Source organism: Lycorma delicatula, chromosome 5 (assembly GCF_047948215.1).
Source record: "Lycorma delicatula isolate Av1 chromosome 5, ASM4794821v1, whole genome shotgun sequence".
Lineage (NCBI taxonomy): Eukaryota > Metazoa > Arthropoda > Insecta > Hemiptera > Fulgoridae > Lycorma > Lycorma delicatula.
The window spans coordinates 178,350,694-178,366,032 of record NC_134459.1 but is presented as its reverse complement, the minus strand read 5'-3'; the positions used below and the strand labels follow the sequence as shown (position 1 = coordinate 178,366,032).

General features: G+C 30.9%; 1 protein-coding gene across 2 annotated transcripts in view; it reads left to right on the top strand.

Moving 5' to 3' along the window:
- Positions 1 to 15,339, top strand: part of puf (ubiquitinyl hydrolase 1 puf) — a 405,361-nt gene that overhangs the window by 159,850 nt on the left and 230,172 nt on the right. For both annotated transcript variants that reach the window (XM_075367624.1, XM_075367623.1), the window contains exon 19: positions 12,363 to 12,570. In XM_075367624.1, the coding sequence (XP_075223739.1) occupies positions 12,363 to 12,570 (208 nt within the window). The remainder of the gene's footprint in view (positions 1 to 12,362; positions 12,571 to 15,339) is intronic.

Genomic DNA, 15,339 nt, shown 5'->3' with positions numbered 1-15,339 from the left:
CGCTACACCAGCGTCCATTGCACAGCCAGAAAGTGACCTTGTGGTGTGCTGTGTCATCTTACGGTGTTATAGGCCCTTATTTTTGTGAGGATGACAACGGTCTTGCGATTACAGTGACGTTGGCTCGTTACGTAGCCGTGTTTGAAACCTTTGTTGTGGAATAACAAAAGAGATTTCCACCAATTCTTAACACAGCCTGGTTTCAACAAGACGGAGCAACGTCACATACTGCCTGAATATCGATGGCAGCTGTACGCCGATTGTTTGGACAACATGTTATTTCACGAAATGGTGACAATAGATGGCCTCCCAGATCGCCTGATCTCTCAGCTTGCGATTACTTTTTGTGGGGTCACCTTAAAAGCAAAGTGTTCCACAGTAGACCTGCTACAACGGAAGAACTGAAGGCAAAGATCCGAGAAGCAATTGCGGAAATTCCAGTTGAGATGTTACGTCTAACCATGAACAATTTAACGAAAAGACTTCGTGAGTGTTTACGTAGAAGAGGAGGTCACCTGGTAGATGTCATCTTTAAAAAATAAACTAAAATGTATGTATCCTAAAATGGCAACATTTGTACAATTACATGAAATAAAATTCATTTTCTAAAAAAAATTTTTCATTAATGTTATTTAATTTTTTAAATTTCCCGTTTCTTTGAATCACTCTGTATATACTTTACTGAAATTAATTTCTTTAAGATTCATATTATTCCTCTGTGCTGTTAAATTTTATTTAAATTCTATTTAATAAACCACCTAGTACAGAATATAAGACACAAATGAAATGTCAGAAGACAAATGAAAGACATTTTGTTTTCATTTTTTCAGAAACATGAAATGTCTTTTTGAAGACAGAATATAAGGCATATCTTACCTTAATTTTTTATGAAAGTACTTTTGCATATCCTGCATCCACAGTCGTGATTGAAATAATTCTGTTGTTGCATAATAAAAATCTAACGATAATAATACTAAAATAATGAGAATTGCGTATTAATTTAAATGAGTGCTGCTACCTTGGTTTTTGTAAGACCATCTTCCTCAAGCGCTGTCTAATGGTTGATCAAATTGATATTTTCTTAGAATATGTAATATTTTTCTAATATATTTAATTTTATGTCTTTATTAATTTATAATATTTTTAAATTTATGTTAATATCAAAAATAAAATGTTTATTGTTTATTAAATGGCATGCCGTATAAGATAAACGTAATTTATTATTCTTGTAATTTGTATAATCTTCAAGAAATTTTGACAAAAAAAATTCTAAACAAAACTATTTTGAATCTAATAACAAATATTATACGCAAAAAAATATCTTACCTGTGGAATTTGCTCTATGAACTATTATGTCAGAAATATATTTACAGGATTTTGACAGTAAATTAGCACATGGCATCACCCATACACACATAAAGTTTTAATATGGACACGTTATATTGAAGATATTCTCATTATGTATAACCCGGTAATAAAAAATGAACATCTAATATTATTAAACAAATTAAATTCTTATAATGAAAATGTAAAATTTTGAAATATTTTTGAAAATGTCAGTATTGAAATAAACAAGGACAACCAAATTGAATCATTAGTGTATAGAAAAGTTACATCTGATAATATAACAATACATAAAAAATCAAATCACCCTTGGTTTTATAAAATTAACTCTTATACATATATGATTAACTGCGCAATCAAATACACACATTATAACAAACAAAAGTTAACTGATAAAATAATCATAAAACATATAGTTGTCGAAAACAATATTACTTTAATTAATAATATTTACTACCTTGCAAACAATACATAATAAGATACAGAGTGAAAAAATGTGCATAAAATATTTATAAATTAATAATATCATTGAAAACATTACTAATACTTACAATAAAGAAATATTTAAAACCACCATATAAACCTAATAACCGCATACTGTAATATTTAGAAAATCCCATAATAATAATGAAATAAACAGTCTGTGTGGAATTTACAAAATTAAATGTAATGATTGTGTTTGTATATATATATATATATATATATAAGAAAAACAAATAGATCCTTTAAAACTAGATTTCTTGAACATTATACAGTGCGTTTGGAAAGTTGCTTTGTATTGGAATTAAGGTAGTGCAATGACAAAACTTTCTTAATTATTACTTTGTAATTTTATTTCATTATTTTATAGAAATGGACATTACAATAACTGGAGTAGTTTATGAAAGGTGTTGAAAATAACCTCCTCCAATATCAATGCAACACCTGTGTATTCATATATTTGAATTTGTCTTTAAACCGGCTGATCTACTGGAATGTCTCTTATGTATATTGTCATTGCAGTTTTTAGTTCAACAGTCGTGCGTGCGTGGTCTGTTGCGATTGTTCTTGTTTTCTGCCCCCCATAGAAAGTAGTCTGGGGAAGTTAGATTGGGGAGTTGTGCAGGCCACAAACCCTCAAAATGATTTGTTCACCAAAGGCATTTCATAAAAAAGTCATTGACCTATTAGCTATATGCACTGTGGTGTCATCTTGTTAGAACCAATTGTGACTAATTTCAATTTCTGGTAACTCACTAATGAAGTTTGTTAAAACAGCACAATAACAATCACTATTAATTGTTTTTTCAAGAAAGATTGAACCCACAATGCATGTTCTCACACTGACTCAGACTCCAGTTTTGATCCTGTAAAGATTGTTTGTGTAATTTATGGAAGTTACTTGTCGACCACAGTTGTGTATTTCGTGAATCAATATAATACCCTCCCAGATGAAACCACGATTCATCTATAAAAAACATAATGTTGAGGATCATATGAAATTTTAGTCAATAAAACATTTAAATCATCGATAATAAGTTAGTCTTTTGGCATAATCTGTAGGTTTCAGTTCTTGAACTCACATTACTTTGTAGCAGAAAAGTTTCAGTTCTTTTCGTACTTTATGTGTGGTAGTAAGTCCAATATCTTGTTGCTGTGCGGTAACCTACGCGATGAGTTTGTTGGGCTTTTGGTCATAACATTTGAAATATGAAGCAGCTTCTGTTCATTTGATTTACGTGGTCTTCCACTTCGATCAGGGTCTTTAACAAAGCCTCTTGCCTGAAATTTTTTGATAAAAGTTTGAACTGCATTGCTGTGAGATAGGAATATTTTGAAACTTTTCAGAAAATTTGTGCTTCACAAAATCAGTGTACTTGTCACCTTCACGAACGATGTATTCAGTGAGAAAAATGTATTCTTTACTGAAAGAACCGTAATGTTTCTTGTAACTATTGATTCTGATAAATTAAACAACACAAAACGAAACAAAGTGAAGCACATTTGATCACAACTCAACAATGGATGTTTTGGGTTATTACTGAGCAATGCCTGACAAACCCACAGGGCAACCAACGTAATGCCGAAAAAACAGGATGTATTATATAATTCTATAGCATACTGTACAGCGATTTTGTGAATGCATTCTAGAAATCACAAAAATAATAAATTATATGTTATATGGCAGACCATTTAATAAACAATAAACATTTTATTTCTGATATTAACACAAATGTAGAAATATTAAAGATTAATAAGATAACATGAAATTAAACATAAAAAATATTACATTTATATACGAGGTGTGATAAAAAAATACGGTGAATGAATTTTTATAGCGGCAACTGCCGATGCTACATCCATATGCTGTAATTTGTCCAATAGCGTGATCAATTGAGACAGGTAGGGACAAGTTTTAACACGTTCGAGCTTGCCAGTCAGCTGCCAGAGCCGCTAGAGTGAGGTTGTGTTTATCGTGTCTGTCGCGCAACATGGATTTTGAACAACGCATTAACATTAAGTTTTGTTTTAAGTTGCAAAAGAGTGCCAAAGAAGCACATGAAATGTTAGAATCGGTGTACGGCGATAATGTGGTAACTTTGAGGACTGTGTACAAGTGGTATGACCGATTTAAAAACGGAAATGAGTCTGTTGAAGACGAGCAGTGTGCAGGACGTTCAATAACCTCAAAAACAGTTGAAAATTTGCAAAAAGTGGAAACAATGGTTTGTTTAAACAGGCGAATGACTATCGGAATACCTTAACATCTCGTAAGGATCCGTTCAAAGCATTTTAACTCTTAACGACGTATGAAGAAAGCGACCAGAAAAATGGACCAATGGCTTCCTTCTTCACCACGACAACGCGCCATGTCACACCTAGCTTCTCATTCACGACTTTTTGGCCGAAAAAAGTGTTCCTGTCTGTCCACATCTGCCATACTCACCGGATTTAGCACCATGCGACTTTTGGCTCTTCCCAAAAATTAAAACTGTGCTTAAAGGAAAACGTTTTGACACCATTGCCAACATTGAGAGGGCCACGACCGAGCAGCTGAAAGCCCTTCCGAAAGACGCCTTCCAGAAATGCCTCCAGTCATGGAGTCAACATTGGGATAAGTGCATTGCTAGCCAAGGACAGTACTTTTAAGGAGATTAAATCGAATTCTATATAACCTTATTACTTTTTTTAATAAAAAATTATTCACCGTATTTTTTGATCACACCTCATATTATATATATATATATCATTTTAAATATAATATAAGAATAATTTTTAATTTTAATTTTAATATGTAATTTATCTGAAGAATTTGTAAAAGGAATTTAATGCAACTGATGATGCGAGAAATTTTCGAAAGTGCTTTTGCATGCATAATGGAGTAAGGTAAGTGTCAGCCTACTTTGTACTTAGGTGATCAATTAAATATAATTTCTATATTAGTACAAAGGAATACGATTCTTAAAAGAATTGACTTTAGAAAAAAAATATATATATAAATGATATATTGATATAAAATATATTTTTTAAAGTCAGTTTTAAGACTCATATTCCTCTGTACTATTATACAAATACAAATGAATAACTTGATTCACCAAGTACAGAATAAAATTAAATTAGGTAGATGACACTTACCTTATATCATTATTTATACAAGAGGGTACTTTCACAACTTTCCCACATCTTCAGTTGACACAATATTTTTATTGTTCACGTAAAATTACATATACACACCATTAACAAAAAAAAAAAAAAAAAAAAATAATGATAAATACAATAAAACAGAATTTGCTAAAACTTTAGGTATAAACTTTATAATCAAAATTAAAAGTTAAAGTTAAAAATTCCATGAATAAAAATATGTCGTCAAATAATAAAAATATTAATTAAAAATTAAAATGATAAAGTTTGTGTGATTTGCCAACTTAAATTCATTCTTTTTTAACATATTTATCATTTAGAGATATCTCATTTAGGTTTTAAGAAAAACAGGGTAAAACACGAAAGTTTTTTTTGGAAAATACATGTTTTTAGGTTTGGAATAAAATAACATTGTAAATTTACTAATAAAAAAATAAAACTTTCTAGTTAACTTTATAGGAAATTTAATTCTGAGAAAATTGATGATTTAAAAAAATTATTTAAATTTTTTTATTTTTACACAAACTTATTTTCATTTGGAGAGTTGGATATGTTAATTTATGATAAAGTAAATAAAAATGGATTGTCTGCTATGCATGGACACCAGGAAAGTTATCTAAATCAAAGAGTACCGAATTGTAAAATATTTGAGGCGAGTTTGAGAAACAGGTATGCTTAAATCACAACAATTCGATGCTGGTCGTGAATGTTTTGTGAGCAATGCCAATACTGAAGAAGCACATTGATTGCAATACAATTATTTCCCATCAGAAGCACCAGAAGGTTGTCACATCACTTTCATATTTCGCAGTCAAGTGTATGCCAAACATTAAAGGGGAGCAATAATTACACCTATTCCATACAACACGTGTACAAGAGTTATTACCAATTGATATTGATAAATGGATTAAATTCTGTTGATGATTAATTAGAAAATATGAACATCATTCTCATTTCCTAAGTAGTATTCTAATTACTGATGAATCCTGTTGTTAAGTTTTTAGAGCTAGTATGGACTGTATTTGGTTGAAATGATGAAATGAACTGAAATCGTATTCTTCTAGGATAGTTGAATTTATTTTTGTCACATCAGACACATTTTAAACATTATACAACACAAGCCACATTAGTCTAATGAATGAACGACCGCTCCAGACGGAATTATACACTAGAATGTTATTAATAAACAACATAAGTCCCATTAGACTGTAGAATAATAAATTGCACTGGAATTAGACTATGAATTATATGACCGCCCCAGGCGGGATTCTCGACTTGAATGGTCACATTAGACCCGTTAGGCACCTTTGACTACATGTACATAAAAGAATGGTGCGGTTTCAGTAATTCATTGAAAGATTGTAGGGGAATTTCTAGATGTTATATTGGTATTCCTGAAAGCCTCCAACCCAAAGTTTGTTTATCAGCAGTTGTAACCATAACGTCAGTTCTTGTATTGTTGTTGCGGCGAGTTTAGCGAGTTACTATGTTCTCGGATAAAGACAAAGCAAAGTGTGTTTTACTGATGGCTGAATTAAAATCCGTAATTTTAGTTCAACGTGTGTTTCGATGTGAATTTGAAAGAGATCCACACAAAAATAACATAACACGTTGGTTCAAACAATTTGAAGAAACCGGATCGGTTAAGAAACAGCAATCAACCAGCAGACCAAGTGTACCAGATGAAACGGTTGAACTAATTAGACAATCGGCAATTAGAAGTCCTGGGAAGTCCATCCCCCATCAAAGCATCGAATTAGGTATTCCAAAATCAACAGTTCACAAAGTTTTACATAAAAAACTGAAATTACACGCTTATAAAATCCAGATACTGCAGGAATTGAAACCCGATGATGGTGTAAAACGTTACAATTTCGCTGTTGAAATGTTGGACAGAATAGGTGAAAACAAATCATTTTTAGACAATATAATTACAGACGAAGCTACATTCCATGTGAATGGATGTGTTAACAGACACAATTCACGAATATGGGACTCTGAAAACCCACACGCAATTATTGAGAAACAACGCGATTCGCCTAAAGTTAATGTTTGGTGTGGTGTGATCAAAAATCGTATAATAGGGCCTTTCTTCTTTGTTGAAAAAACAATTAATGAAGTTGTGTATCTTGACAAGTTAACCGATTATTGCTTTCCTCAGCCGGATGAACTCAAAAACATTCATCAACTTCATTTCCAACAAGATTGTGTTCCCCCGCACTTCAATGCATTGGCCACGTTCAATGCTTTGAACGAAAAATTTGGAGATCGATGGATAGGCCGGCAAGGATCCATACGTTGGCCTCCAAGGAATCCAGACCTGACACCTTGCGAGTTTTTTTTTGTGGGGGTACATCAAAAGCGTTGTTTATACACAAAAAAGTCACGACCTAAACCACTTAATAAACAGGATTAATGAAGCGATTACAACCATTAACGAAGAAATGTTAACTAATGTTTGGAGAGAAGTTGAGTATCGTTTGGACATTTGTCGAGCGACTAAGGGCGCACATATTGAAATTTATTAATTATGTAAAAAAATGTTTGAGACGACAAATTTGAAAAATAAAAAACATAAACTGTAAGTAATTCTGTTTTAATTTAAACCATGTTCAAAGCCACACCATTCTTTTATGATAACTCTGTATATAACCGCACTCGGTGGGATTCTCGACCGGAATGAATGTATGAGCTTGACTCACAAGCCAGTGCTAGTAGACACCAGAGCGCAGCATAAGCCGGCTCAACTAAGAACAGAACACCTGTTTTACAAAAAATTGCATTGTAAATTATGGAAACCCTCACACTTGGGCAGTAGAAAATCCCCATGAGACTGCTACAAGTAATTTTCACTGCACTTTTTCATTTAATTTGTGGTGTGGTCTTCTAGGTGATAACCTCATAGGTCCTTTTTTTCTTACTGCCTAGGCTCAATGGAAAGCAGTACTTCATTTTTTAAAAACAAATCTGATGGAACTCTTGGGAGATATTCCACTTGCAGATAGAATGCAGATGTGGTTTTTCAATTATGGTGCACCTGCTCATTACTGAGTGATGAATCATTTAAATAACATATTTAGTAAGCAGTGGATTGCTTGAAACAGACTGATAAAATGGCCACCTTGATCTTCGATATCACACCAGTAGATTTTTCCTTTGGGGTTGTATGACGTTCTAAATCTATTCTGCTCATATGGGCGAAAGAAGACATCATATAGTAGAAGCTCGAGCTACTAGTAGGGATAATGTTGATGTTAATTAGACATGCTCAGCTAGCATGGATTTGCCAAGCTGAAATATAACGCATTGAACAGAATGGTAGCCACATTGAGCTACTGCTTTGAAAAACTGTTTGCTTCTTTATCAAGTAACCATTTTGATATTTAATAATTTTTAGAAAAAAACAAAAATTAAGTGATTATTTCTTTAAATCTATTTTTTATTCATTTTTTTCTGTTATTGATAAGTTTTCTATTTTTTCATTTACTTTTTGTTTTCTATTTACATTTTGTTTTCATTATGTTGTTCAAACATAGATGAAAATTGTTCTGTGTTTAAGGTCATATTACTTTTCTGATCCAGTTTGTGTGTTTTGTTTCTAATTGAAGTTGAATTTCTTAAATTTATGTTTTACTGTAATGTGCTTTATTTACATCAATTTTCTCAGAATTAAATTCTCTACAAGGTTAAGTAGAAAGTTTTACTTATTTATTGGTAAATTAACAAAAGTTATTTTTTCCAAACGTAAAAAAGTGTATTTCCTGACAAAACATTGGAAAAAATTCTAATGTTATGATCTTCTAAGAGTTCTTTATCAAAACTTCTCATACTGTCTGGTTAAAGCAAAAATGAAATAGATATTAAAATAAATTAAATTTTGTAAATTAAAAACATTATCTAATTTAATCGTAATGGTTTCTAATGCTTCTTAACCACTAGGCCATCATGGTCCCTCTTGCTCTCTTAATAAACAAGTATTGAAATATTGTACTGTTAATAGCGTTCAGATAATGCAATCTTAGGTCGGCTAGGAGGACAGAAATGCTAAAGGACAAGGGGTTCTTAAATCAATTTAATAACCCCATTTTTATTCATCTTTAAAATGGAGACTTTTGAAAAGAAAGGTTAAAATAATGCAATTTAGTTTATAATAATTTACGGGAACCATAGTGTTAAGGAGGCTGGGGGAAATGAATTGTGAACTGTGTAACACTGCTGAGCCAAAAGCCAGAAAGTCAAAAGTTTCCAAAAGCATAATACCTTTAAAAATGGGGAAAAGAAACTGATTTGACTATTGAATTTATAATTTTTATTATTTTAAAGTTGTTAAGGGAATCAAGGAGTAACAGTTTTGAACTACTTATGCACTGGCTTTTCCTGACATTTAGGTAGAAAACTAGTGTTGGAAAAAAAGTTTGACTATTGCAATTTACCAGTATGATTTTTTAAACGGTTAAATCCTCTGTCCTGTTAAATGAGATCTTCAGTTAACGAGTGAAGAATGTTTAGAAAATTGAAAAGAGTTCTTTTTAAAATTTTAGAATGACCGGTTACTGTTCTACCATCTGGATCTATATTGTTCATCTTTTTCATTAAGCTGTGATATATGGAAGATTGAATTAACTTTAACTTTTATATTAGTAATATGTCTGATGATGATAAACTTGAAAAACATATGGTAGGATAATTCAAAAATAAATTAATTGAAGTAGCCCGTTAATAGAAAGAATAAAATGTGATAGTATCCCATTAAGTCATTTACACAGTTTTTAACACTTTTTTCTCAAAAAATGTTATTTATTTTGTAGAATTATGAACATAAATTTCATGAACATATAATTAACTATTTGAACTAATTATGTGACTAAAAAGTATTAAAACCACATACATAACAATTCTTGATTAAGTAAAATATACTACAGTTTTATATAATTTTAGATAAACATATAAATACAATGTATAATTAGAAACATATTATAATACAGTTTGTTCTTTCATTTATCAAGCACAATGAATAATTTATATTAAGTTAACATTAATTAACAGGCAATGACTTGTTGATTTTTTCTGCCTTGGAAACAAATAACATTTTAAAAAAGAATTTTCCTAAACTTCAAAATCCACTGAATGACAGACATGTCTGAAACTTTGCTGATGCACAAAAACTATGTACATGAATTTCTTCCCTGGTGCAAATTTCATCAGAATCAGTTTTTTTTTTTTTTAATAAAGTTCTGTCATCGGAATAAACTACATTATTAATAAAGGGTTAATTAAAATTATAATTAATCCATTATAAACTGGACTTTTGTCTTTACGGCTTGCGTATGAACATGAATTGAGGCTGGTGTGAAAGGATATTAACAATGGAGGTGTTAGATGGACAATCCAGCCGTTTCTGTATTCGTGTTTCTCAGTTCAGTAGCGTCATTATCTCGGAGCAAGATGTTTCTTCATTGCTTGTGCAACAAATTATCATGAAGTTTCTTATGAATGAAGCTGTCAAACTCTTTGAGATTTTGCTAGAATGTGTGTGCTATTTCAGGATATGACGTCATGCACCCCGGTCTACATTGGGGTAGCAAACTTAAAGGAGGGTGTGAAGTTATAGAACATAAATCAAAATCACCTTAAATATTCAAAGACAAGGTGATGATGGATGACAACATTAGATCGATCCATGACTCATTGAAGATGATGGGCACCTTATGGTTGATGAATCTACTTCGGAAGTGGATTTCAGTTTTGAAAGTATCTATTTTGTTTTAACAAAGCGCCTTTCTGTTCTGTACTGTCTGTTTGAGGTGGGGTGCAAGACTTTTGATCTGAAATCAGAAACGGGCTGATCAGGAAATTTGCCCTTGGCTCCTGAATTGATTTTGATGCGAAAGAAATAATTATTTTCATCAAATAGTTATTTGTAATGAAACGTAGGTCCATCACTGTACTCCTGAGTAGGAGTGAAGAGTCTCTGTAAAGGCCAAATCGCATCTAAAAGTCCTTGCAACTGTCTTTTGGGACTGTACTGCTTATCGATTTTCTCCATGAATGTTGCACTGTGTACGCTAAATACTACTGCCAGTTCTTGTACAAAGTTAAAGGCACCTTCAGGAACAAAAGGCATCATTAGCCAATCGTAGATGTGATTCTCCTTATGACAATGCAATGCCTTATGCAGCTCTAGGCCTATCAGAATAAACTGAATGAAATTTACTGGGAAACCTTAGCATATCCCCTATACAGTTAAGAATTATTCCTCTGCATTTTCTTTTTGTTTGAGCCGTTGAAGGAGATGCTGGGAAGACATCATTTTCAGTGCAACAATTAAATAAAACAGTTCATACACAATTGTTTCGTGATGCGTTCTCAAAATTTTTATGAAGGAACGTACAAGCTCCCTCCCACATGTTGGAAAAATGTGTAGAACTTAAGGGAAACTATATAGAAAAGCATTAAATATGTTTTGGGTTTTAATTCTGTCCTAATATATGTTTAAACTGTTTAATATAATAAATTTTTAAAACAGATTTTTGGTTTATATTTGAGTGACCCTTGTAAATGTTAGAATTCCTTTAATTCTCATAATATAATCATCATTTTGCTCTCAGTATTAACTCGGTCAGAATTTATTCTCTAATAATTTTTAGACGAGGTGAATTTTATATAGGTGATTACTACTTTTTTAAAAAACATCTTGTATTGAACTTTCACATACATTTGAACTTTTGACCGGTGGCTACTTTTTAGTAAAGGGCTTAGATAGCAACTTCTGATTTTTACATTCCACTTTGATTAAATGAGAACTTTGTAATGAGTTAGATCAGGATTTAAAATTTCAAGTTTCAAGTTGAACTTCAAGAAGGACACTTAACAGGATGAGGGCTGAGTCGGAAGCGATTTATCGCTTGCTACCTTCTGTTGGTTTAGAAAAGAAAAAACTATTTTTTACCGTTTGCATTCAGAAACATTTGCATATCTGGTTTTGCGATCGGGTTGAGGTTTGTAGTTATGTTTCTATTAATATTTAAAAAAATAGGTTTAATTGACGATAACGATTTTCAAAGTGATTCCTAATTAATTAAAGTAATTAAAATATAAGCAAACATAAATTTGTTGTATAAAAAACAAATTCAAAGTAAGTCTCAATATAATGATTGTGCAATGTTGTCAATGCCATCAACACATCTGTCAATTTAGTGGTTAAAAATGAATTAGGTTAATTGTATTTGATTTCAATAAATGACAGGTTTGTGTGCTATTATTTTAAAAAGCGTTTAGATTTTCTAAAATTTTGATATGTTGCATAACTGTGATATGTTGCATCATTTATTAATAAAAACTTTAAATTATTTCATTATTGATGTAGTAGAATTTTTAATTTTTATTATTGATTTCAGATACGCATATCACTTAAGAAGATGGGCATTAGAAGGCCAGTGTGTTGGAAGCCATGTTATTGGTGAAAGAGGTGGTTCTACTCTTAAAGTTATGATTCAGCCAGCTGGTATGGCTGATAAAATAACTCTTGATATGTCTTCAACAGATTATGTTGCCGATCTAAGGGCTGAAGTCGCCAAGTGGTGGGAAACTCTCAGCGCTAAACAGGTTATTAAGTTAATTGTTTGAAAAATGCTTTGTTTGTAATATCCTTTACTTATTTATTTGATAACAGACAGAATAACCTTTTTTTTAAATCTTCTAGTTTATGAAGTGCTATCCCTTTATTAACCTGTGTGCCAATCTGTAAGTTTCCATATTCCATTTCAAATTTTTGGTGTTATGTTTCTATAATATTTATTTTTTTTATTTTTTCATTATATTGATTAGTGCTAAATAAAATAATAAAAATTCATTAAAGCTGTAATTAATCTTTATTTTATAGAATCCATTGGATGTTAATAATATTAATGATGTCTTATTGTTACATCAGCTGGTGATACATACTTGATACAAATTTTATGATTTTAATATAAAAACTGGGCAGATGACCAGATTGACAAATTTCTTATGTTACCTGGGAATGTTTAATTTTATCAAACTGCTGTGTAGTGGTTTTTTGTATTCTTTTGGAATTTGTATATTATATGAGATTATGGTAGACTATTAAAAAGTATGCTGAATTGGTTATGCTCTAGCTAATGATGTGGTTGAAACAAACTTTTAAAATATTTAAGAGCAGTTAATACTGATCTCTGAATTATATTTATTTTAAAGTTGTTTCCATTGGTTGCCGTTCTCCTCAGTGCCTAGATTATTTTCTGATTACATGTATTAACTATTTTTATTTTAAATATGTTTTTGATTTTAATTTTATATTCTTAAAAATGAGTTTTTTTACACACATTGTAATTGGTTGTTTTTCTTTTTATTGGGTTCATTTTACAATTTTCTAATGTTCTTTATTTGTGTGCTGCTATTAACCAAATTTATTTATTAACTGCTTAATCTTTCTCTAAAATTAAATATGATTTAGTCAAGTGTACTGTAATATTATTTTTTTTTTATTTTGCAAAAATTATTTGATTTGTTCCCAAAATTTTATCCCTCCAGAACCCTATTCTGCACTTCATTGCTTCTGTCATCTGTTTCTACTTTGTCTCTTCATTCATTTTATTAAAACTCCAAAGCTGCTTAAGGATTTAAAAAGTAGGGCCTTCTTCAATTTTAATACTTCTATTACATAACCTGATTTAGTCCTTAAAAGCTATTTCAAGCCATACCGGTTTTGGTGTAAAGATTGTTAAAAAGTGTATGATTATGTCTAAGATTGGTAAAGATATAAAAAATACCTGTTAACATTATAGATTAACATTGAATAGGAGTATTAAATATCTTTTATTTTAAAAATAAGAGTATAATATCTTTAAGTTTTCTGGTGTATTATTTGTTAAATTTATACTGCCATAAATGCACTTGACATTTGCATATTCTTGTAAGCACATGTAGTGATGTTTTTCTCTTCAAACCTAGTAACTTTATCCATCGTAGAACTTTCCAAAATGTAATTTTTTACAATCTTATGGTTGAAAGAATATCTAAAAATTACAAAAATTGCAGTGTTCTACAAAGGGTGTCAGTTATATAGAATAAAACATTGTCTATTATAACCATTTATTCTCTTAACTCCATAGCAGGAACATATAGATTTTATGAAAACATTCAAACATTTGATCGCTTCCAGATATTTGAACAAAATATAATACTACACAACCAGAGTATGTTTGTATAACTTTAATCATCCATAAAAATGGATTTTATTGTAATCCTTTTTGTTCTTTAAAATATAACATCTTAACATTTACATGAAATGAAGTTTATTATTAGGGAAGATACATTGATTGAATCTACTCAAACAGGAAGTAAGTAGGTTATTTTCCGTCAAACGAGCTAGAAAGTACTGTAGTCATATAACATGCAAAAACAGTATTTCCTTGATATAAAAAAACATCATAAAAGAGTTTTACTGAAAAACTCACTTATCCCATTAAATAAAAACACATATCTGAAAGTTAAAACCCCTTTTTTCAAATGCAAAACTTAGAAAAATAATACCAAGAGTCAACTTCTGTGGTATCTCGCATCATCAATCAGTACAAAATTCTAAAAACATATCAACAAAAACAAAAATTAATAAAAACTGAAAACTTAGAAACATAAACTTCAATACCCACAAAACTTGAACAACATAACTAATTGCCAGCTGGAATCAAAACATGAAATGTTTTGTTTGTTTGTTTGTGTGTGTGTGTCAATTTATATTAGGTATGGTACTTAGTTTGGAAGGTTATTGCAGAAAGATGAATATTTTGTTAAAGGTGTAGCTAAGGTCAATGGTTTTAATAATGACAAAATCATTGCTTACGTATGGAAAAAATATTGACAAAAATTTATTGTAGGTAGCAAAACAGCTATACTTTGGTATAAAAGAGAAAAAGGATCAGGTAAACCATGAGAAAAATTGTACAAGGTATATTTTTTAAGTAAGTACCATTTTGATATGTCTGCTGCAACACAGCCTTCTACATTTTGCACATGTGCACAGAGTAACTAACTATATTGGCTTGATACAGATGACATTAGGTGATCGTGAGTCATTTGTACAGTTTCCTGTATATGTGTTTAAACTGCCTATGACTATAGCCAGTGCTGGCAATTGTGAAATGTATACTGTAATTAGTTTCTTAAATGCAGAGGTATGAAAGCAGCTGAAATTCATTCACAGATTAGTCAACTGTACAGGGATAATGCTACGTGTGTCTTAAGTCATTTGTTTAGTTTGATGCAGCTCTCCAATATTCCTTACCTAGTGCCAGTCATTTCATTTTGGTATACCCTTTAGATCTCTAACAATTTGTTTTACATATTCCAAACATT